The sequence below is a fragment of the Dichomitus squalens genome (assembly GCF_000275845.1).
Source record: "Dichomitus squalens LYAD-421 SS1 unplaced genomic scaffold DICSQscaffold_59, whole genome shotgun sequence".
NCBI classification, from domain to species: Eukaryota; Fungi; Basidiomycota; class Agaricomycetes; order Polyporales; family Polyporaceae; genus Dichomitus; species Dichomitus squalens.
The window spans coordinates 134,732-154,776 of record NW_006766941.1 but is presented as its reverse complement, the minus strand read 5'-3'; the positions used below and the strand labels follow the sequence as shown (position 1 = coordinate 154,776).

Below are 20,045 nucleotides of genomic sequence, written 5' to 3'. Positions count from 1 at the left end.
GTACGGTGAGTTACCCATTGACCTATTTCAACAATCAGGGAGTCCCGCCAGACCTGGACTGATGCACAGAGCGTGGACAGGGAAGCAGGCTTCTGATGAACAGCAAGAGAAGATGATGCGCCTCCACGTATGTCTCAATCCCGCTACTTGTTTGATGACAATGACAACCGCATTATATGAGCGCTTTGACGTCGCGAATCCGCTGCAAAGTTATGCCTGCAGTCAGAAGCCTCCGCTGCGGCAGCTTGCTTTCATAAAGCCAAGCCTCCTGCTTACCGTCCCCGGGCTTTCTCCCTCTACTGTGCTAATCACATCGCACATCCCTGAGACACACACAATGCAAGGACAACCTCTTATGCCGGCCTCCGATGCTCCCCATCCCTTCAATCAGCGCTCTGCGGACGTCATCCTTCGCACCTCCGACTCCATCTCCTTCCACGTCCATACCCAGATTCTCTCCCAAGCCTCCCCCGTCTTTGCGACCATGTTCGAGCTCCCGCAGCCCTCCCCCGAAGCTCCGGGCGTCGCGACTCTTGTTCGCCCTGTCATCGATGTCTCCGAAGACAGCAAGGCGCTCGAACCATTGCTGCGGCTCTGCTACCCCGTAAAGAAAGCTATACTGCGGCAGCCGGAGGACATCCGGCCGGTGCTCGAGGCAGCGATCAAGTACGATATGGAGTGGCCGACCGAAGCTCTCACGAGAACGCTCATGGCGTGCGCTCCGCATGGCCCGCTGCAGGTATGGGCCATCGGATGCCGTCTTGGGCTGGAGCGAGTCGCGCGCCGCGGAGCAGAAGTCTTCGCAGGGTCCATCCCGGTGGGCGAGCGGAAGCAGCTCATCCTCGTACCCCGCATCACGCGGATTCTGGGCAAGATGGAAGGGATCTCCGCGGGGCAATATCATCGTCTCCTCCAATTCCTTCGCTCCGCAGAGGGCGTCGAGGAGATGGAAGGACAAATGAGTGACCGGGTGGGAGAGATGGATAGCATTGGGAGGGCAGATGGGAACGCAGCCAGAATTGCGTTACTTGACGTCCCGTTCGCACTTCAAACGACGCTGAGCCAGTCCGAAAGAGACCAGGCTTCGATACGGAGAGCGTTCAGGTTCCTCCCGTTCGCGAACGACGGCTTTGCCTCTATAACGTACCCTGCTGAGGGCGTACCTGCACCGGACATCATATGCCGTTGCGTAGATGGCATGGAGTTCAAGGCGCACCAGAGCATCCTGTCTCTGTGGTCGCCTGTATGGAGCGCGCGTATTGTGGCCATCAACACTACTAAAGTGGGCTACCACCCTGGACCACCGGAACCACATCCCTGGGACGTGACACCGGTGCTCGAGTTAGAATACTCCTCTTTCACTATAGCTACTCTGTTAGGCATATGCTATCACCAACAAACTCAGCTCCCAACAGCTCGTCGCGACTGCATCGACCTGCTGGCGGCGGCGACGAAGTACAAAATCCAGCACGTCGTCGACCTTGCCTTAGCCTGCTGGAGCTCTCTGGCGCCTCGACACGAGCTGTACAGCTACTTCCTCGCGCACCAGATGGGTATCCCGGCCGCGATGACAATCGCTGCTGTCAAATTACTGGAACACCCGGGAGCGGCATTGGTGCACCCGGCCCAGTACGTCGAAATCATGGAAGAAGTCCCCGCCAGGACATACCATCAGATCCTCGTATATCACGATGCGTGCTCCCGAGCAGTTATCAAGGCCCTCGATCGCGGGGCCAGAGCCTGGAAAGCTGACACCCAAGCAAAAACACCTGTTATGTGGACGACCTCCGACGGACGGTGTCGGCCCCACGATGCAAGCGGAGTTGACGAGCTGAGAATAGCAGTCAGGATCTGGTTGCCTCAGCTGCGGGATGGATTGAAGGAGCATACCATCGCACCGAAGGCAGACCACGTAGGAAGCCTGCGGAAGCTGGAAGCAGCTGTGGGTTGGAACGGGTCGACAACTAGTGATTTACAACGCCTGATGGACACCCTTTCAGGGGAGATCGAGGCTACCATTGACAAGGTCAGCTCCCACGATCCTCATGTAGTCACTACGCTCATCAAACTGACGCAGGTCAAGCTCAACCTTTGATGATGTACGAATCCTGCGTAATGGCCATCAGAACTATCCGAGCCCAATGAAGGCATGAGTGCTCGAACCTGATCCGGGCCCCTTCGTGCGCATATCTGATCCTCCCGGCATTGCTCAGTCGTTGTACCCCATTCAGTGGTTGCATTGCTACAGAAACATAGTACTTGAGCAGCAAGGAGGCCCCATCGCGGCGGCGTGAAGTCAACTGCTTATGGAGAAGTTAGTGACAGGCATGGATGTGTATGTTGCATATCGAACTTCTCTGCCACAATGAGCAAGGCGTTGGCGACGTACAGATTCGATCAGCGATAATGCAGACCGAGTAGTACATTTGAAGTGACGAAGGATGGATGTGCCTGGTAGCCGAGAGAGGCACCCGCAAGGACGCGGGATCTATCCTATCGGACGCTACCGAAGCCAGGTTTGTTATCTTTCGTCAACTTAGAGTTATGAGAGACGGCAGGGTTCTGTATGAACATCAAACAATAGGCTCAAGGGAGGCATTGGCGAAGGAGTGGGTGTACGAACGTCGACCGCTCCTAACTGTCGTGGCCTGATACCGGGAGATCGGACGTCAAACGGCCACTTACCCTGCCTCCACCCTCGTGGTACGAGGGCGGTCGATGAAGCGCATCAAAATACGAGATTTCCAGCTCCGGATCCGTCTTATCGAACTCGGTGGTTGCGTAATCGGAACTTGGGTGCCGTTGCCCGAGGAACAGATCATAAAGCCTGCAGGAGGCTCCTTAGAGCGAGGACTCGCCTAAAAGCCCTCATAATTGAGGTACACGGGTCGAAAACGCAAAAACAGTGACATATGTAGCAATAAAACGAGGAGGAGTGGTTGCAGGGGTAGAGCCTGAGAGGCGAACCATTTTGCAAGTGGTGCCAGACCATGGTTCGGTCTGAATGTGATATAGGCGCCCATATCTTATCCGTGACCACATTGCGCAATTGAACATCTCACCCTACCTCCATCCCACCTGGAAAAGTGGCATGCTCCTAGCTCCTAGCATTATGGTGAATTGACGTATAGCTCAACATGTCTATGACATCTCGCAGAGCTCGCGCTCGACGCCGACACCTGAGTGGACGGTGTCATGCAATGCTGCGGTCGTAAATTGCGTCCTGCAGCTGCAGCTGCAGCTGAAGGAGGCTATGTTCTTCTCCTGGTCGCTACCGAGTCAGTACGTCAAAACCAATACCCCCACCACTCAGATGCCCATTCAAATTGTCGATAGGAAACGTAGGCCAGCTTCCTTTCCCAAGCCTCTACTCAGAACCGAGTTTTCCTTCTCACTGCACGACTTCATTGCCAGTTATCCCTAACGTGCGATGCTGCGGTAATGTTATCGCAGGGCATTATAAGTGCTGTCGACGTCCACCACTGAATACTAGGTACCCAAGTCACTTGGTGGCCCCAGTGGATCCAGATCCCTCTGCTTCCACGACTCGCTCATACCCTCGCTCACATCGACGATGCCTCATAAATACACCTCCCCCTCTGATGCGCCTCATCCTTTCAACCAGCCTTCCGCAGACATTACTCTTCGTACGTCCAATGCCGTCGACTTCCACGTACACACTGCCGTCCTCTCCATCGTCTCCCCAGTCTTTGCGACGATGTTCAAGCTCCCACAGCCCCAACAGCCCCACAGAGAGGAAGCGACGGGCACTCCGCCCACACGTCCTATTATCGAAGTCGCGGAGGACAGTCGCTCTCTGGACCCGCTGTTGCGACTCTGTTACCCCGTGAAGAAAGCTGAGCTGCGGACGCCAAGGGAAATCCAGCCCGTGCTCGAGGCTGCGATCAAATATGACATGGAATGGCCGACGGAGATCCTCACGAAAGCCGCCCTGGATTGCGCTTTGAGCTATCCGCTGGGGGTATGGGCTACCGGGTGCCGCCTTGGGCTAGAGAGCGTCGCGCGTCGTGGCGCAGAGGCTTATGTGGAGTCCGTCCAGGAGGACGAGCGGAAGAAGCTTCTATATATACCACGCATCACGTCTATCCTGGATGAGATGCAGGGCATCTCGGCAAGCCACTACTACCGCCTCCTGAACTTCCTCCACTCAGCGAAAGGAGTTGCGGATACAGTTCTATTCGTGCACGCTCCACGTGCGAATGGGACTCCGAGGAGCCAGGCAGCATTGGACGAGTCTTCCAAGCGAGAGGCCTCCGAATGTCTGCCTTTCGCAGACGATGCATTTCCGTCTATCGCGTACCCAGCCGAGGAGGTGCCTTCGTCAGATGTCATCTGTCGTTGCCCCGACGGCATGGAACTCAGGGCGCACCAGAGCATCTTGTCTGTATTCTCGCCAGTCTTGAAACGTCGGATTGCGGCGATCAACGCTGCCCGAGAAAACAATCAGCCCTCAGACTCCCCCCGCGCAATACCGGTGCTGGAGCTAAGGGGGAGATCCATCGCAGTATGCGCCTTGCTAGCCATCTGCTATCACCCCGAGACCGAGCTCCTTCCCTACGGCATCAATCGCTGTATCGACTTGCTGGCAGCAGCGACGGTGTACAAAGTCCGCCACGTCATCGATCTCGCATTTGCCCGCTGGAAGTCTTTGGTGGATTGCGATCCACTATCGTCGTACTTCTTGGCACACAGAAGAGGGCTCGCAGCCGCAGCCGCAGTCGCCGCCTCGGGGACGCTGGCGATCTCCGGGGTTTCAATGCAGCAAATATCGGTCTTGCGTATCATGGACGAGTTACCGGCGTGGACATACCATGTCCTCCTTGAATACCACGATGCATGCTCCCATGCGGTTTCGGAGCAGCTAGATGACGCGAAAACAGAGTTCGCGATAGCTAGCGGGTTCGGGGGAAAGACATCTTCACCCAGGGAAGCGAACTGCCTGTACAAATCCGTATCGCGCCGCTTGAATGAGCAACAGGAGGCATTGAAAGAACGTACGGTTGCACCAAAGGCGGATCACGTAGCAGGCCTGCGAAATTTGGCCGACGTAGCCACAGATATCCAATATCACAAATTATGCCCTGTTACTTACAACCTCCTCACACGCTTGACAGAGACCTTGCCCCAACGGATTGAAGATGCCATCGGCAAGGTAAGCCCAACTACGCTTGATCGCGACAACGAACCTGCGCTGACTAAAAGAGGCAGGTCAAATTCGACATCGAAGTTGCTACATAGATCGCTCGAGAGCCAAGCCGTTTTCCTGTAACTGTAGCAAACCAGGTCGTTCGAGGACGATGAGCATGTCTGTAGACCTTCATTGGGTCGTCCTGGTACAGTCTCATCTAGTGGTTCCATTGCTCAATAATCATACATGCGTCTTCAAGTATCGTTGAAATCTAAGACGGCCCTCCTCGAAGGGGTGCGAAAAGCAGTATTCGATCCCGCGGATGACTCCCTGACAGCGAGCGACGCACTCGTCGCTGCGGCATAAAACAGAAAGCAGGTAAATGGGGTAACAGTAGTGCGGTATGCGTGTACGATTAGGTGTATGTGTGTCGGAAAGATGGGTGTATCGATGCGAATGGGGACAAAGAACATGCCGAAGACGTCGCTCATGCCTTGGGCGCGCGAACGTACTTGCGGCGGTACTTGCTGTCGATGCTCTCGAGGTAGTACCCGCCTGGCCAGATGTTGTCGAGCGAGCCCTCGGGGACGTACGAACCCGCATTGTGGTTCTTCTCCCGGAGCTAGAAAAGATACCATCAGCAACTGGCTCGTGACACGCGTTTGTGCGTTGAAAGACTTACAGTGAGCGCGTCGACGTACTCCTGGCACGGTACAACCTTCATGCTCTCGAGCCTCCTGACGAGGTCGAGCTTCTCCTTGATCTCGGTCGAGTCGCCCTTGACCTTGATCGTGAAGAACGACGAAGCAAGGCCCGAGCCAAACGCGAACATCGAGATGCGCTTCCCCTTCAGCTCCGCGGGCTCCACGCTCGACAACAGCGACGCGAGGCCCCCGTAGAGCGACGCGGTGTACATGTTCCCGCAGCGGCGCGCGCAGCGCATGCCCTTCTCGACAGTGCCCTCGAAGTCGGCCTTCGCGACGGCGATGAACGTCTTCTCTAGGTTCTTGTCCGTCAGCGACGCCTTGTACGGCTGCGCGAGCCACGCCTCGCGGTCGGGCACCTGCGCGTACTTCGGGCTGTCCGGGTTCGCGAGGAAGTCGTTGTACACGAGCCGGGCGTGCGCCTTCTGCACCATCTTGCCGTAGGGCGAGTGGAAGACGGGGTAGTCGACGTCGGCGAGCGAGAAGGCGGGGCCGGAGAGACCCGCGGCCTTCTTCGCCTTGGCGTGCTTGGCACGGTAAGCGGCGTACGAGGCGTCGATGGCAGAGATGTAGGCGGTGATGGAGAGCGGGCCGTCGACCTCGGGGTACTCTGAGTCGAGCTTGGGCTTGTAGAAGTCGTAGGTATTGGCCATGTGCGTGCCATGGATCGCTGTGGGACGGACACGGGCGTTAGTCAGTTCGCGCCACGAGATGCTAGACGGGATCAAGGATACAGCGATCTCATGCTTGTTAAGGCGAGGGTTGCCCGGGGAAGCGGAGCATGATGGGAACTTTCAAAGAAGCATGGAAGTGGCATTGAACGGGAATAGCGGGGAGGTGAACGATTGATAGAACAGCGGAGCAAAGATAGGACAGGGTTTTCAGGTACTCACGCTCGAGCACGAGGGGGGCGTTGGGGCCGATGAGGATCGCCACAGCGCCTGCACCGCCAGTGGGACGTCCGCTACCCTCCGCATAAATAGCGATGTCGCCTCCGACGACAATCGCGTTACGTCCGTCCCAGGAAGAAGACTCGACCCAGTTGACAGCGTTAAACAGGGCGGCCGTAGAGCCGTAGCAGGCATTCTTGGAGTCGACGCCCTCAATATCCGTGTTGCCGGCCTCGGCGAAGAAGTCCATGAGGTGGGTCTTCGTAGATTTTGACTTGTCGATGATCGTCTCAGTGCCGACATCAATTCGGCCAATCGACTTGGGGTCGATGTTGTACTTTTCAATGAGGGATATTACGGCTTAAGGGAGGGTATGTAAGGAGCCGCAGGAGGACACATGGGAGGCAGGACGAAAACATACCGGTGAGGGCAAAGGTGTTGATGTCCTCGCGGTCGTCACAGCAAGCCATGAACTTCTGTCCGAGGCCGATGGTGTACTTGCCCTTGGGAACGTTGTCGAAGACTTCAAGTTCCTCCTCCGAGATGCACTGTGAGATCGTCAGAACTATGGGCAACTACCAACTTCGCGAGGCACGTACGCGCTGTGGGAAGTACATCTCCACCGCAAGGATACCGACATCCTTGGGGCGCGGGGGCGCGTCGACGTCCTGGCTGGTGGAGGCGTTGAGGGGGACGGTCATGTTTGCTAGCGTGGACGGAGAAGAGAGCAAGGAGTCTGTCTAGTTTTGGCGGGCGACCGGGGGGGATGGGGAGGAGGCAAGCACGGATTGTTGGGAGGCGGAGACAAATACGGTGTTATATAGGAAAAAACGAGGATGAGACGAGGATCGGGTATTATTTTGATGAGTGCATGGTCGTACCACCGCCAGCCAGAATCCCTCCCGCAATCCATGCTTGGCGCCCATTTCGCAAATCCTGATTGGTCCGCCTCCGGAGGCGCCGGAGGGGCGAAAGCACATCGCACGACCTTGCGCCGGTCGTCCATCGACGCCGTCCGACATGGCTTGTTTCTCTCCGCCGCGTCTTGGAAACCCGAGCATATCGTCGCACTCGCCCCTGTCTCTCTCCAAGGCTTTGTTGCTTCATTCAGCTGAGCGCAAAACAATAGCACCCCTCCATGCTCCGCGACCACGGGGCTCGCCGCCTGTCTCCCGCCGCTTCCCAATGCCGTATAGCTCAAGACCTCGCTGGAGCAGGCAGCAATCGCGTCTCAAGGGCTTGTACGTCCTCCTTATCCGCATGTGTACCCCCAGATGCAGCCACGCACCCCAGTCTCTACCGGATCCGAGTCCTTTTACGAAATGGAACCGTGCGCATCACGCCATGCCCAAACAATCGAGATCGGCCTCTGTGTCGAACAGGCACCCAGTTCGAAGCTCTACCTGCGGTTTGGTGCTTGCGTGCATCCACATCTCGTCCTCCCGTGACCGTCACTCCAAGCTCTACATAGATAAGCTTGAGTTCTGGTGGCGAGACTTTCCCCTTATCATCCTTCCTTACCTCCACTCAGAGTCACGGCCATCGTTCCGTCTAGCCCGGGGCACACGTGCAGCAGAGACTGTATTGCGGTGCGTGGTGCCTTCCTAGACCGAGTGGAGACTTGGCAAAGCCCCGACAGCCCGCGGGCTGTCGAATGTCTGTGCCGAGCTTCCGCCTGCTGTCTTGACTTTGCCACATCGCACGTCACAGGATCGCGTGCCTCGTCAGCAGGTGCTCTGTGCGTTGGCCAGCCTCCTCGAGAAACTCTATCTCCCGTTTCGCATACCCTCACTGCTCACAATGACGTCGGCGTTGTGGCACTAGATGGAATGGTAGTCATAATAATGGGCGCAAGCCGCAAACCATGCATCGCGGCTGGTGGCGAACGGATCGGCGAGCACGCGCTCTCATACTGCAGCCTGTGAGCACGTAGCTCGCGCACTCGCGGACGCTGTTGGCTGTCCTAGGACTCCAAGTGACATGAGCTCGACAGAAGGCATGGACTATTCCCAATCAGTGACAGCAAAAACCCCGTCTGTATCGACGTTCTCGAGAAGGTCTGTCTCGATGAGTGCCTTGTATAGCGGATTGATGCGTGTGGCGATCCCTCGCCGGACCTTTGGACGCGCTCAAGAGGGTGAGCTGTATGCCATCCTCCGTCGTTCGGAGTGTTGCTAAGAGCGTGCTCCGAGGCGTTTCACGTACCCGCATCCATGACGCAAGTCAGAGATTGTTCCACTATCAGAGCCGGAGATTGAGACCGCTACGGTCCGGGCATCAGACAACAGACATTGTATCGTACAATTCGGTGCAAGAGAGACAGTGCTAAAGCGACACGGGTGACGAGCCTTCCGCAATCTACGACCGAGTGCTAGTCGATCTTGAGCTCCACCTATGTTCAGACCTTCAGCATCATGTCGACGATGTTATGGATGTTACGCAGCATACCTGAGAGATTGCTTCGGCGATTGCATCTTCCAAATTGGAGCTCAGTGCCGATACCGCCTTGACGACGGCCAGGCAGGACTGTCTGCTACGATAGGGCCATATTGATTAATGGTAATCGGACAGCATCAGCAATGAGCTAAAGGCTAGCTTCGCGATCACTCGTCCGGGCCCCTCCTCACTTCTCCCGGCGATGTCACAAAGATGCCGCTCCATGATGCCGCCTTCTCGTATCCCGTCGTTCGAGGAGGAGCGTTCATAGCTTAACCGTGTTGCCTCCTGGATATCGACATTCCACTGAGGAATCGTGTCCTGCATCTTTGCCTCCACGGCAGCGCCGCACGCGTAGTAATCCAGGAGACGGTGGTATGAGAGCGCAGAGGTGGATTCCATGGACCGGGCGTAAGCTCCGTTGATAGGGCTGTCTAACACCCCTCTCGCGCCGACTCTGGCTTGCGACGTCAGTCCATGTCGCAGGGCGACGAAGTAAGCGTCCAGGGCATTGGTTCTGGCGATCTCGTCCCAGCGATCCTTCACGATCTTATGGATCAGGACCATGTTGTACCTTTCCACGGCGACGAGGAGAGCGTCAAGGCTGGAGGAGGAGGAGGAGGAGGGAAGGCCGGACGTGTTCCCGTAGCACAACTCCAAGAGAACCGTCAGGGTGTCGGAATTCACCTCAACTTCGAGCTCGACACGTGGGTAGACGGCGCCAGATTCGCGAGTTTGCCTAGCCCGCTCGGCGTCGATCAAGTTACCGAAGACCGAGGAATGGAGAGAAAGGATGGCTTCGTGAGCGTGGTGGGTCGTAGTGTCCAGGCAGCGGAGTGTGAGGTCTGGACGTGGGACAGGGGGGTAGAAGCTGGCAGCGTGGTGTTCTGGGGCTCTGCTAATCCCGGTGGAGGTGTCGACTACGTCCGAGAGATTTGGACTCAACGCTACGAAACGCGCCTCACATTCCCCGGACAGAATGTACTCCCGCAGGCGGAAGTAGTCGCTTGCCGTGACTCCCTCCAGGACATCCAGCCCTATCGACCCCAGCATCGCCCCGAAGTTCACGAGCCGACTGCTCTTTGTGTTGTCGCCCTTCGTGCTCTCGCCGAGCACCTCGCGAGCCGCCGAACGGGCGAGGTCCTCCAGCCCGCATTGGCAGGCGTACGCCCATACCTTCAACGGCGCCTTTGGCATGATGGCGAGGAGATCTCTCGTGAGGAGTCTGATTGGCCACTCCATGTCGTACTTGAGCGCGGCCTTGAGCACGGGGGCGATGTCCTTCAAGTCATCTAAGGGCTGCTTGTCGATGGGGTAGCAGAGGCGGAGTAGCCTCTCGATCGTCTTGCCATCCTCAGCGAGAGGTACCACAGGACTAGGCGGAGACAACGATTTGGTACTCGTGGCATCGTCGCGAGGTGGGGGTAGCGAGAGCATGTCTCGGAAGAAAGCTGAGGAGACAGAGAGGATGAGCTTATGGACGGGGAAGTCGACATTGTCTGCGCTCCGCAAGGTAATATCGGTGGATGGAAGGTCGAACGGGTGCCCCAGTGCAGGCGATGTCGCTATGTTGTTGTCGCTCATTGTAACGTTTCTGTATGTGGGAGACAACCAAAGGATGTCTATGGGCCGTACGTCGTCGCCCAGAGACGATTGCTTATAGGCCTACCGCAGCACACATGGTCGGAACGTGTGAGCATGCACCCACATTCACGAGGCATGCACGATTCGATGACCACGACATAATATCTGCGATGCAATTATGGGCATCCCGTTCAACAGATTGTCTGTTACTAACATACTAGTGACTCGCGTCTGTACTATGGCTGCCGTGGTCATGATCCATTCCGAGGTTCTGCAGCTTGTTCGCTAAGTTGATCTCGGCGACGTTGTCCGCATGCTAGCACGTGAAAGCACACCATTGTACTTGGAAAATGAAAGCAGCCGCTGCACGGCGGCATCAACATAGTGAGCTACTATTTGTATATTCAGATTCTCGTGTTCCTCCATCAACGAAATGACTCGGTTCTGGTGGTTCCGGTTTGTTAGACGAGGTTATAGAGGATCATGAGTGCCAGTGCATTACCTTCCGGAGAACAGCAAGCCCACGTCGTGTAAAGTCACCCGATCTTCAACTGCACCTGTAAGTAACGCCATCAGTGCTGAGTCCGAATGGAAAGACCAAATGATTGGACTCACCCGTGCAATTGTGTCAGCAATGGTTTGGGGTAAGGTGGTACTCAGCTTGAACAGAACATCCGTGTATTTGTGACACAGTGGTGCGCTACAGCTCGGCCATGCTGACAACGATTGTTGCAACAAGGTGGGCAATGTGAAGTCGAAGCGTAATCTGCCCTGCACAGACGGCCTGACACGCCTCTCGATTGCCTGAGCTGGGGGTTTCAAAAATAATGAATCGGGTGATACTCGATTAATAATGCGCTTGGGCTCCAGGTCTGATTGAGCTTGGCTATGTCGGTGTTCAACTGCGCTGCTGCGGCTTTGATGCACGCATCGACAGCCGCTGCACAGGCGTCATAGTATTGCAAAAGACGATGATACGCAAGCGCTGTGGACGACGGAGACTCCATACTGTGAACGTGGACCCCAGCGATGGAGTGTTCGAGGACCTCTCGGGCAGCAAGTCGTGCGCAATCAGTTAGCCCGTACCGGAGGGTGATCAAGTAGGCTTCTAGTGGAGTAGACTTCGCCGTTTCGATCCATCGTTCTTTGACCGCTTCCTATAACCCTGCTATCTCTAATTTCCTAGCGGTGTCTAACACAGCGGAAAGGCGAGGTAGGTCGCGGGGGAGGTTCCTGCGGACGTCTTTGGCGTATAACATGACTATCAGTGTCGAGAGTGTCGAGAACTCAACCTCTATCTCGAGCACCGGTAACGGCCGATCGTCCGACGTAGTAGCGATAGGCTGGGATGCAGTGGCGCATGCCGCGTGAATGCGCGTGCTGAGGACTGGGGAATGTAGTATGAAGGGCAGGGAGTGAGCGGGGAACTGTCTGCCATCAGAGCACTGGAGTACTACGTCTGGAGGCGGAAAAGAAGGAATCACTGTAGGTAGAATTGCGTCCTGGGTCCATTCGGCGCCGGAATGATTGACGTCGACGGTAGTCGGGGAGAGAAGCGAGGTGATCTTCCCTTCTCCTACGCGAAGATACTCCCTCAAGCGGAAGTAATCCCCTGCAGAAATGCCATCTAGCATATCCAGGCCGTACTCCTCCAGCTTGTGTCTCAGAAGCGTCAAGGCACGTATCGACGGGCCCCGCAGAGCGTACACTTGTTCGTCTAAATCTGCTACGTCGGAATCTTTTGCTGTACGCTCTGGGGGCGCATTTGCCATCTCCAGCATCCTGGCTGCTGCCTTGTGGGCTAGATCTTCCGCTCTGCATCGACAAGCGATCGCCCATACCTTCAGTGGACTGTGAGGGACGATAGCAAGGAGGTCGACAGTTAGCGAGGATATCGGCCATTTCATGTCGTACTTCATGGCTGCCTGCAAAACTGCGACGATATCCTCAAATTCGTCCAGCTTCTCCTTCTCAATAGGGTAGCAGAGGCGGAGCAGCCTCTCGATGGTCTTGCTATCCTCTGTGATGTCTATGACTGGCCGAGCGATGATTTGGTCCTGTTTGGGGGTTGCAGGTTGCGGAAGGGAAAACATATCTGCAAATACGGGGGATGCTAGGGAGAGGATGGGACGGTAGACGTAGAAGTCGACTCCATCTCGGGTGCGTAGTGTGATATCGGCCGAGGGCTCGTTGAACGGATAGGACGCAATTCGAGGGTGAGCAATGTCTGGTTTGTGTTCTGACATTGTCGCGTGGTGTGTGAGAATGTGAGGCCCCGTTGGGAGTACGAGCAATGGGATGCGAGAGGATTGATTCAGAAAGCACCTACCGCGGCACTGAAGGTACTAGTGGTGCCAGTAGAGGCCTCAAGGCCTCAACGAGGAAGCTGAACGTATGAGCGCTAGGCCGGTGAATCGGCCCGGAAGACGAGCCCCTCTCGATAAAAGCCTTTAGCTACAGGCTTTAGCATCGGCGCCGAGAGAACCGCTTGGTCATTCCTTCGACGTTGCTTTCGATACCACCCTTGGACCTCCTATCTTGTATCGCTACTCTCCTGCCGACGCTCCTCTGTATCCTTCAGCTGAAACCCTCTCCAAGGCGCGTCCAAGCTCCGGATGATTTGTGGCTTCCAGCTACTATAAAATACACGGCCTCGCTCCAGCCAACAGTCATCGCGTCCCGAGCGATTGCACGTCCTTTTCATTCGGTTTTCACCGTCCAATAATGCCAAACACCTCAGTGAAAACATCTGAGTCATTTCAGTACCCGCGTGCATCGCGCCTTGGCCTACGCATAAAGATCGGCCTCTGTGTTGCGCAGGCACTCGTTTCGACGCCCTCTAGCAAGTCTCCCTGGTCTGATTCTTGCGCCCACATCTCGCCCTCTCGTGTCTGTCACTTCAAGCATCATCAGGTTCGTTGGGCAACTTGTAACTTGTGTCGATTCTCCTCCTGGCATCGCCTGATATTAGTAAGCCCTCTGTTTGTTATAACTGCGCAGGAGCGTGTACAAATGTGCGTGGTCGAACGTCTGTTCCGCCTGTTACCTTAGTTTAGTTCGCACGTCCTGATGATTGCCTTGAGGGCAGGGGCACTGTGCATACCCTATTTCATTGTAAATCGCTATCACCCTTTGTCGTGTACCATCATCTACTTTGTGTGGTGACGTGGCCGATCACGTACCCGCGGTACCCATGACGCAAGTCAGGGATTGTTCCACTATCAGAGCCGGAGATTGAGACCGCTACAGTCCGGACATCAGACAACAGACATTGTATCGTACAATGCGGTGCAAGAGAAACAGTGCTAAAGCGACATGAGTGACGAGCGTTCCGCAATCTACGACCAAGTGCTAGTCAATCTTGAGCTCCACCTATGTTCAGACATTCGGCATCATGTCGACAATGTTATGGATCTTGCGCAACGTACCTGGGAGATTGCTTCGACGATCGCGTTTCCCAAGTCGGAGCTCAGTGTCAGCACCGCCTTGACGACGACCGAGCATAATCCTCTACTACACATGGGCCAGATCGAACCACCATTTTTGCCATCGAGATGCATCAGCAACGAGCTGAAGGCTAGCTCCGCAATAACGCGCCGGGGGCCCTCCTCACTTCTCTCGGCTATTTCACGAAGACACTGCTCCATGCTGCCTCCTTCTTGGATGGAATGTGATGAGGAGTAGCTATAAGGACTGTACGCCGACCGCATGGCCTTGTGCCACTGAGGCATCGGGTCCTGCGCCTTTGCCTTCACAGCAGCGCTACACGCAGTGTAGTACGACAGAAGACGATAGTAGGAGAGCGCGGGGGAGGATTCCATGGATCGGGCGTAAGCCCCACCAATAGGCTTCTCTAGCACGTCTCTAGCGGCGAGCCTGGCCTGCGGTGTCAGACCATGCTGGATCGCGACGAAGTAAGCGTCCAAGGGACTATCCTTGGCAACCTCGTCCCAGCGATCCTTCACAATTCTCTGGATCGCGGTCAGCTGATACCTCTCTGCCGCGACGAGGAGGGTGGCCAGGCGCGAGGGAGTGGTGGGTAGACCCGAAGAGTCTGCGTAGCACAACTCCAGTAGAGTGACCAGAGCGTCGGAGTCCACCTCGACTTTCAGCTCGATGGGCGGCGGATGGACGTCAGTCTTGCAAGACTGATCGGCCCTGGAGTCGGCGATCATACTCGCAAACACTGGGGAATGGAGAGAGAGGATAGCTGCGTGCGCGCGATGGGTTGTGGCGTCTGGGCAACATATGACGATGTCGGGATCTAGAACGTGGGGCTGGAAGGTAGTGGAGGCTACACCTGCGATTGGCGAGTGGGTTGGGAGCTGGTGAGTGGGAGCCAACCTTACGAAAGGCGCCTCCCGATCCCCCGCTAGGATGAACTCTCGGAGGCGGAAGAAGTCGCCTGCGACGACTCCGTCTAAGACGCTCAGCCCTGCAGACTGGAGCATCGCCTCGAAACTAGCCAGGCGGCTATTCTTGGTATCCTCGCCTTTTGCAGTCTCTCTGAGTATCTCCAGGGCCGCCGAGCGGACGAGGTCCTTCAGTTCGCATTGGCAGGCACACGCCCATACCTTGAGCGGCGCCTTGGGTGCGATTTCGAGGAGATCTTTAGTCAGAAGAGTTATCGGCCACTCCATGTCGTACTTCAGAGCGGCCTTGAGCACAGGGACGACGCCCTCAAGCTCGTTCAATGGTTGCTTGTTGATCGGATAGCAGAGGCAGAGTAGCCTCTCGAGTGTCTTGCCATTCTCGGTGAGAGGTATGATGGGACGAGATGGAGGTGAAGGCGAAGCACCGGCGTCCGCGAGCACTGCGTCGTCGTGAGGTGGGGGAAGGGATAGCATGTCTCTGAAAACGTCCGAAGCAACTGAGAGGATGGCGCGGTGGATATGGAAGTCGACATTGTCTGTGCTCCGCAAGGTGATATCTGCAGTGGGAAAGTTGAATGGGTGACTAGGTGTATCAGTAGAGAGCGACGTCTTCGTTCGGGGTTTACTCCCTTTCTTGGTAGCAGACCGCATATTGTCGTGCTGGTGCACTGCGGGATGAAGGCGGTACGGGAGCATCGTGCATATATGTACTGTACCTCACTCTACCGCAGCATACATGATAGAACTTGCATGCCATGTGGCTACGGCGCTCATAGACCGCCCGTTGCGGGGAATAGTGCCCTAGAGGTTCCGATTTATGCTGCGGCAAGCAATATGCAGCCTCAAAAGGTGACGATTATGATTACCATCTGCGCAACAAATAGCATTCTAGTCAGGCGATGAAAACCTATGACAGCCTGGACCCGAATGGCGGTATCTGGCTGAACATATCCTGGGATTTGGATAATCGCTGTTGAATCTCTGAATTGTCGAAACGTACCGAGATATTATACTAACGTATAGGCTACATAGATCGCGATTCTTGCTTGAGGGGTAACTGTGTGATTGTGTATGCGCTGAGTTGCGAAGAGTTCCGAGTCGTGGCCTGTGTACTCAGGTCCTAGATTGAGTGTTTCGTTACCGTATGACCGAGAACGAACACACCCGCCAGGAGCGGCCCACACACGCACGCAATGAACCCCGAGCTTCCTCTCAGCAAAGCAAAGCGCAACAGCCTCTCGAGGAACTCCGCGACGGGTATGATAGGTCGAACGCGATAGACGTCCTGTGAATCGCAGGGAAGCTGCAGAAGGCGGCAAAACATGTCGCCGACTATGGGTAACGCTTGAGCGGGGATTTGACTATGGACGTGGAGTTCGACCTGGTCCGCAGTAGGTAGTATGATGTCCGCCGATGACTGGTTGAAAGAATGGGACGTCACCTTGGGAGCCAACTGTTTCGATGAGAGGCTAAGTGAATAGCGTGGTGCTGTCGAGCGCCTCACAATTTGGAAGTGTGCATAACGCTGTGTCCAAGCATCCGGATAGTATACTACCTGAGTAATTCCCGCGTGCTGTGAAAAGCCTTCCAGCACCTCTAAGGTGGCGTATGTCCTGGTTCGGGTTCAAGCAGCATCGCCGGAGTCGGCAGCCGCAGGTTAGCGAAAAGCGGAGGAAAGTGCCGAGAGTCGGCCCATGGAGAGGAACTGTTTCGTGAGAATGCTGAGAAGAAGGGAGACATCACCGTTCGCGGGACTCTGTAGTCTATACAACCCTTCGCTGCTCAGAGAAATCATGTCATCTCATGTGAGCTTGCAGCCCTGACGACTACAATTGCCACATCCCCATTTTCTACAGCTTGCCTTCGCTCACCGGCGCGCCCGCTCCTCCTTCTCCTGAACCGAAAACCTCTTCGAATGCATGTCCAAGCTCCGGAAAGAGATCCTGTGTCACCAGACCTACGGACCGCATCAGGGACGAGAATTTCTAGAGGCGATGAGACGTCACTTACTCCTCCCTTGCTTCCCGAACGCGCGCCGCGACGCGGTCCTCGTCAGCATCGACCCGCCAACAGCCGCCAGAAGGGGTATCCTCGACGGCGGGATGGATCCGTCGCTACATATTCCACCCTCGATAATCAGCACATCCGCATAGTCGCAGCACGACAAAGCAGGCGATACGCACCCGTAAGCGCCCTCCTCGTAGCACTTCCCCCACGCCATGATCGTCCCGACCGCCCCGCTCAGAACGTCGCCCTGTCCGCCGCACCGCTTGTACCCTCCCGGAACGTCGACAACGACGAGCTCCTCCGCGCTCTCGCCTTCCTTGATCTGGTTCAGCTGCGCCTCCTCTTTGCTGGCTTTTCCGGTGTTCGTGCAGATCCTGTCGGCCTCGCCCTTCTGGAGGACCGTGACGCCGCCCAGCGCGCGCGAGACGCGCATCGCACGCTCGTCCGCAGGGGTGTCCGGGTCGATTTTCTGTCAAGCAGGTGAGTTGGGGTGGATACAGGAGCGGTGGTCGGGAGCGAGGAAGGGCAGAGAAAGGAGGAGGACGGAGGATGGACGGGGACATATACCACGTTCTCGCTCAGCCGCTTGAACTCGACGACGTTCGGCGTGAGCACCGCGCGCCGGTAGCCCTGGATGAGGGACGTGTCCTGGCCGACCATGTACAGCCCGTCGGCGTCGAGGACGACGTACATGCCCTGCTCCTTGGCGATGTGCAGCGCGAGCTTCGCGAACGTCTGCATGTAGTCTTCGCGCCCGAGCCCGGGGCCGATGATGAGAACATGCAGGCGCGAGAGGAGGCCTGAGAGCGTTTCCTTGACAGAGTCGATGGGGCTGTGGCGTGACTCAACGTCAGCGCGGAGAGGGGGGGTGCCGCGCAGGGAAGAGGGCGTACGCTTCTTCGCGGAGGATGGGGTGCACGATGAGGTCTGGGGAGTAGGACTTAATGGCGCCGGCGGCTGTAGGTGAGCAGATTACGTGGGAGAGGTCTGCGCCCTGTAGTGTATACACTTGCTCAGAATGTGGAGATGGCAGCAGGGCAATCCGCCTAACTCACGAACCGCAGGGCGGACATGGAGGCGAAGAAGGGCGCCCCGGTGTAACTGCACGATTTTGAACGTGTGAGCGTGTGGACCACAGACAGAGAACGTACTCGAGGGCACCGCCGAGGACGCCTACGCGTCCTGACTGGCCCTTGTGGAGGGTGCCGTTGAGTGGCGGGATGATCGCCTTGATCTGGTTGAAGATGTGTTTGGGGACCGGCATTTCTGTCTTCGTTGTCTTCGTGATGGCGAATGTGCGTGTACAGTAGGTCGAGTCGAGGGGTCGCGAGTCCAAGGTGTTAGGTGGTGTGCTGCGTCCGAGCGTGCACAAGGCAGCTGGTGTAGGAGGCGTATATGAATGTTGTGCGTGGGTAGAAAGCCCCGACGAAGTCGGCGCGACTGATGTCATCTCATCCTCATCTGCTCGGGCGCTCCCCATGACCGCCCCCTTGGCAAACACGTTGAACGGAGTGAATAAGAGCGGTCGTACCATTCGAGATTCCTCTTGAAGTAGCAACATGCTTGGAGAAGGGATGTAAAGTCGGTGGCTTCACTCAGTCTCGAACTCCTGACACAATTTGTCACGATATAAATTTATCAAGGCGGGATCCTAATATAGGTCTAGTACCAAGACGTCGACGTACAGGTGAGCAGTTGCCCCCATCCACCTCGACCTTGACTACCAAAACACAATGGAGAGAATCATAAGGGACGTTCACAATCGGTATCCCACCGGCTGACGGGTTCGGGAGGGTTCAATAGAGGCGGTAAGGGCGGTTCTTCCTAGAACACCGATCTGCTGCGACTGAGCACGATTCCTCACAGCCTGAAGATGCGGATCGGACTCTCACAACGTGGATGTGAGTGGCCTGGACTAGCAGTGTGGGACGTGCGTTGCGGAAGCCGTCGGCGTCCTAGTCGAGGTTCCCGACTTAGGCCACGGTTCCTGGGGGGCCTCCGGCCGATCGGTACCCCAGCCAACGTCGGACCTCACCCTCTCCGACGTCTCATAGGCCTGAAGGTCCGGCACAAGCGCAAGCGATGGCGCAAGACGAGTGGCGTATGGGACGACGCACTGACCGTCAGCCCGGGGGGGCGTCGGTGTGCGCCATGCTCCTTGTCCTCCCCAGGGATGTAGCTCCGACGTCGCAGACAGTGGCGAGCTGAGCAATGCCGCAGGTAGGTCTTGCGGGTGAGGGCTGTTGCCGACCACAGAGTTCCAGACGTGGTGCGGTTGCTGAGGCACGACCACATGCGGTACTCCCTCGAAGGATTGTGGAGCCGTCGTCGTCTCTGGTGGGCTCGCCAATTGTGGTTGAGCGTTTACCGACGAGACGTCAGAAGAGTTCTCAAGGGCCGATCGATGTTGTGCCATGTGGAGGCGATACTCGAAGACTCTCTTCTGCTGCTCTATCACGGCTGGCATGATAGGGATCCGCGGGGGCTGGTGACCAACAGCATGAGTACCGACGTCCCAATGAATGCTTCGACGTTACGGGTCACTCACCTGCGCCGCTTGTGAAATCGCCTTCTGCAGTTCGCTATTCTCGTCTTCTTCCGTCCAGAGGAAACCCTGGGGGATTGGACCCATAGCCTTCCTGGGTTCGGGATGGGCGACTGCAAGAGGAGCAACGGGTGAGTATGTGGTGATTTTATAGCAAGATTTACGCCACGTACGTGGAACGTATACGTGAGTCATATTCTCTGAAGTGTGAAAGAGGGGATATTGGCAGTGAAGACGTGGACGTAGGGGTGGTGGATATGCAGTGCCAGAGAGCGTCGATACAGGTCAAAAGGCACATGAGTGCGCTCGCCATTTGTACCTCCCCGCAACAGAGACATGTACGCTTTAGAGTGATGG

General features: G+C 56.4%; 4 protein-coding genes across 4 annotated transcripts; 1 reads left to right on the top strand and 3 right to left on the bottom strand.

Moving 5' to 3' along the window:
* Nucleotides 1-355: 355 nt before the first annotated feature.
* On the top strand, nucleotides 356-5,290 carry DICSQDRAFT_112052 (uncharacterized protein; the record flags this gene model as incomplete). Its single annotated transcript, XM_007370000.1, has 4 exons — nucleotides 356-817; nucleotides 1,067-1,243; nucleotides 3,626-3,847; nucleotides 4,562-5,290. 4 exons carry the CDS (start codon nucleotides 356-358, stop codon nucleotides 5,288-5,290), a joined length of 1,590 nt encoding a protein of 529 aa, XP_007370062.1.
* DICSQDRAFT_92577 (hydroxymethylglutaryl-CoA synthase) lies at nucleotides 5,229-7,536 on the bottom strand. Its single transcript, XM_007369999.1, has 5 exons — nucleotides 7,343-7,536; nucleotides 7,165-7,291; nucleotides 6,747-7,103; nucleotides 5,832-6,523; nucleotides 5,229-5,771 (listed from the first exon to the last, which is right to left on the bottom strand). The coding sequence occupies exons 1-5, from the start codon at nucleotides 7,442-7,444 to the stop codon at nucleotides 5,637-5,639; spliced, it is 1,413 nt and encodes a 470-aa protein (XP_007370061.1). The 5' UTR covers nucleotides 7,445-7,536; the 3' UTR covers nucleotides 5,229-5,636.
* Nucleotides 7,537-8,940: 1,404 nt separating this feature from the next.
* Nucleotides 8,941-13,009, bottom strand: DICSQDRAFT_112048 (uncharacterized protein; the record flags this gene model as incomplete). The annotated part of the gene is made up of 4 exons (XM_007369998.1): nucleotides 8,941-9,135; nucleotides 9,192-10,773; nucleotides 11,667-11,868; nucleotides 12,589-13,009. 3 exons carry the CDS (start codon nucleotides 13,007-13,009, stop codon nucleotides 9,297-9,299), a joined length of 2,100 nt encoding a protein of 699 aa, XP_007370060.1. The 3' UTR covers nucleotides 8,941-9,135; nucleotides 9,192-9,296.
* A 928-nt stretch (nucleotides 13,010-13,937) lies between these two features.
* DICSQDRAFT_163516 (uncharacterized protein) lies at nucleotides 13,938-19,775 on the bottom strand (the record flags this gene model as incomplete). Its single annotated transcript, XM_007369997.1, is given in 15 exon segments — nucleotides 13,938-14,135; nucleotides 14,192-15,693; nucleotides 16,044-16,117; nucleotides 16,137-16,160; nucleotides 16,327-16,589; nucleotides 17,008-17,093; nucleotides 17,147-17,250; nucleotides 17,320-17,612; nucleotides 17,711-17,975; nucleotides 18,037-18,137; nucleotides 18,199-18,244; nucleotides 18,295-18,632; nucleotides 18,829-18,863; nucleotides 19,265-19,628; nucleotides 19,692-19,775. 15 exon segments carry the CDS (start codon nucleotides 19,773-19,775, stop codon nucleotides 14,115-14,117), a joined length of 3,600 nt encoding a protein of 1,199 aa, XP_007370059.1. The 3' UTR covers nucleotides 13,938-14,114.
* Between the last annotated feature and the right edge of the window lie 270 nt (nucleotides 19,776-20,045).

Bases quoted from the DNA above. Each gene is read 5' to 3' on its own strand.
- DICSQDRAFT_92577 (XM_007369999.1), bottom strand. From the start codon at position 7,444: ATGACCGTCCCCCTCAACGCCTCCACCAGCCAGGACGTCGACGCGCCC. The intron at 6,524-6,746 runs GTGAGTACCTGA...TCCGTCCCACAG, and splicing joins CGCCCCCCTCGTGCTCGAGC to CGATCCATGGCACGCACATG. The intron at 5,772-5,831 runs GTAAGTCTTTCA...TATCTTTTCTAG, and splicing joins AGTACGTCGACGCGCTCACT to CTCCGGGAGAAGAACCACAA.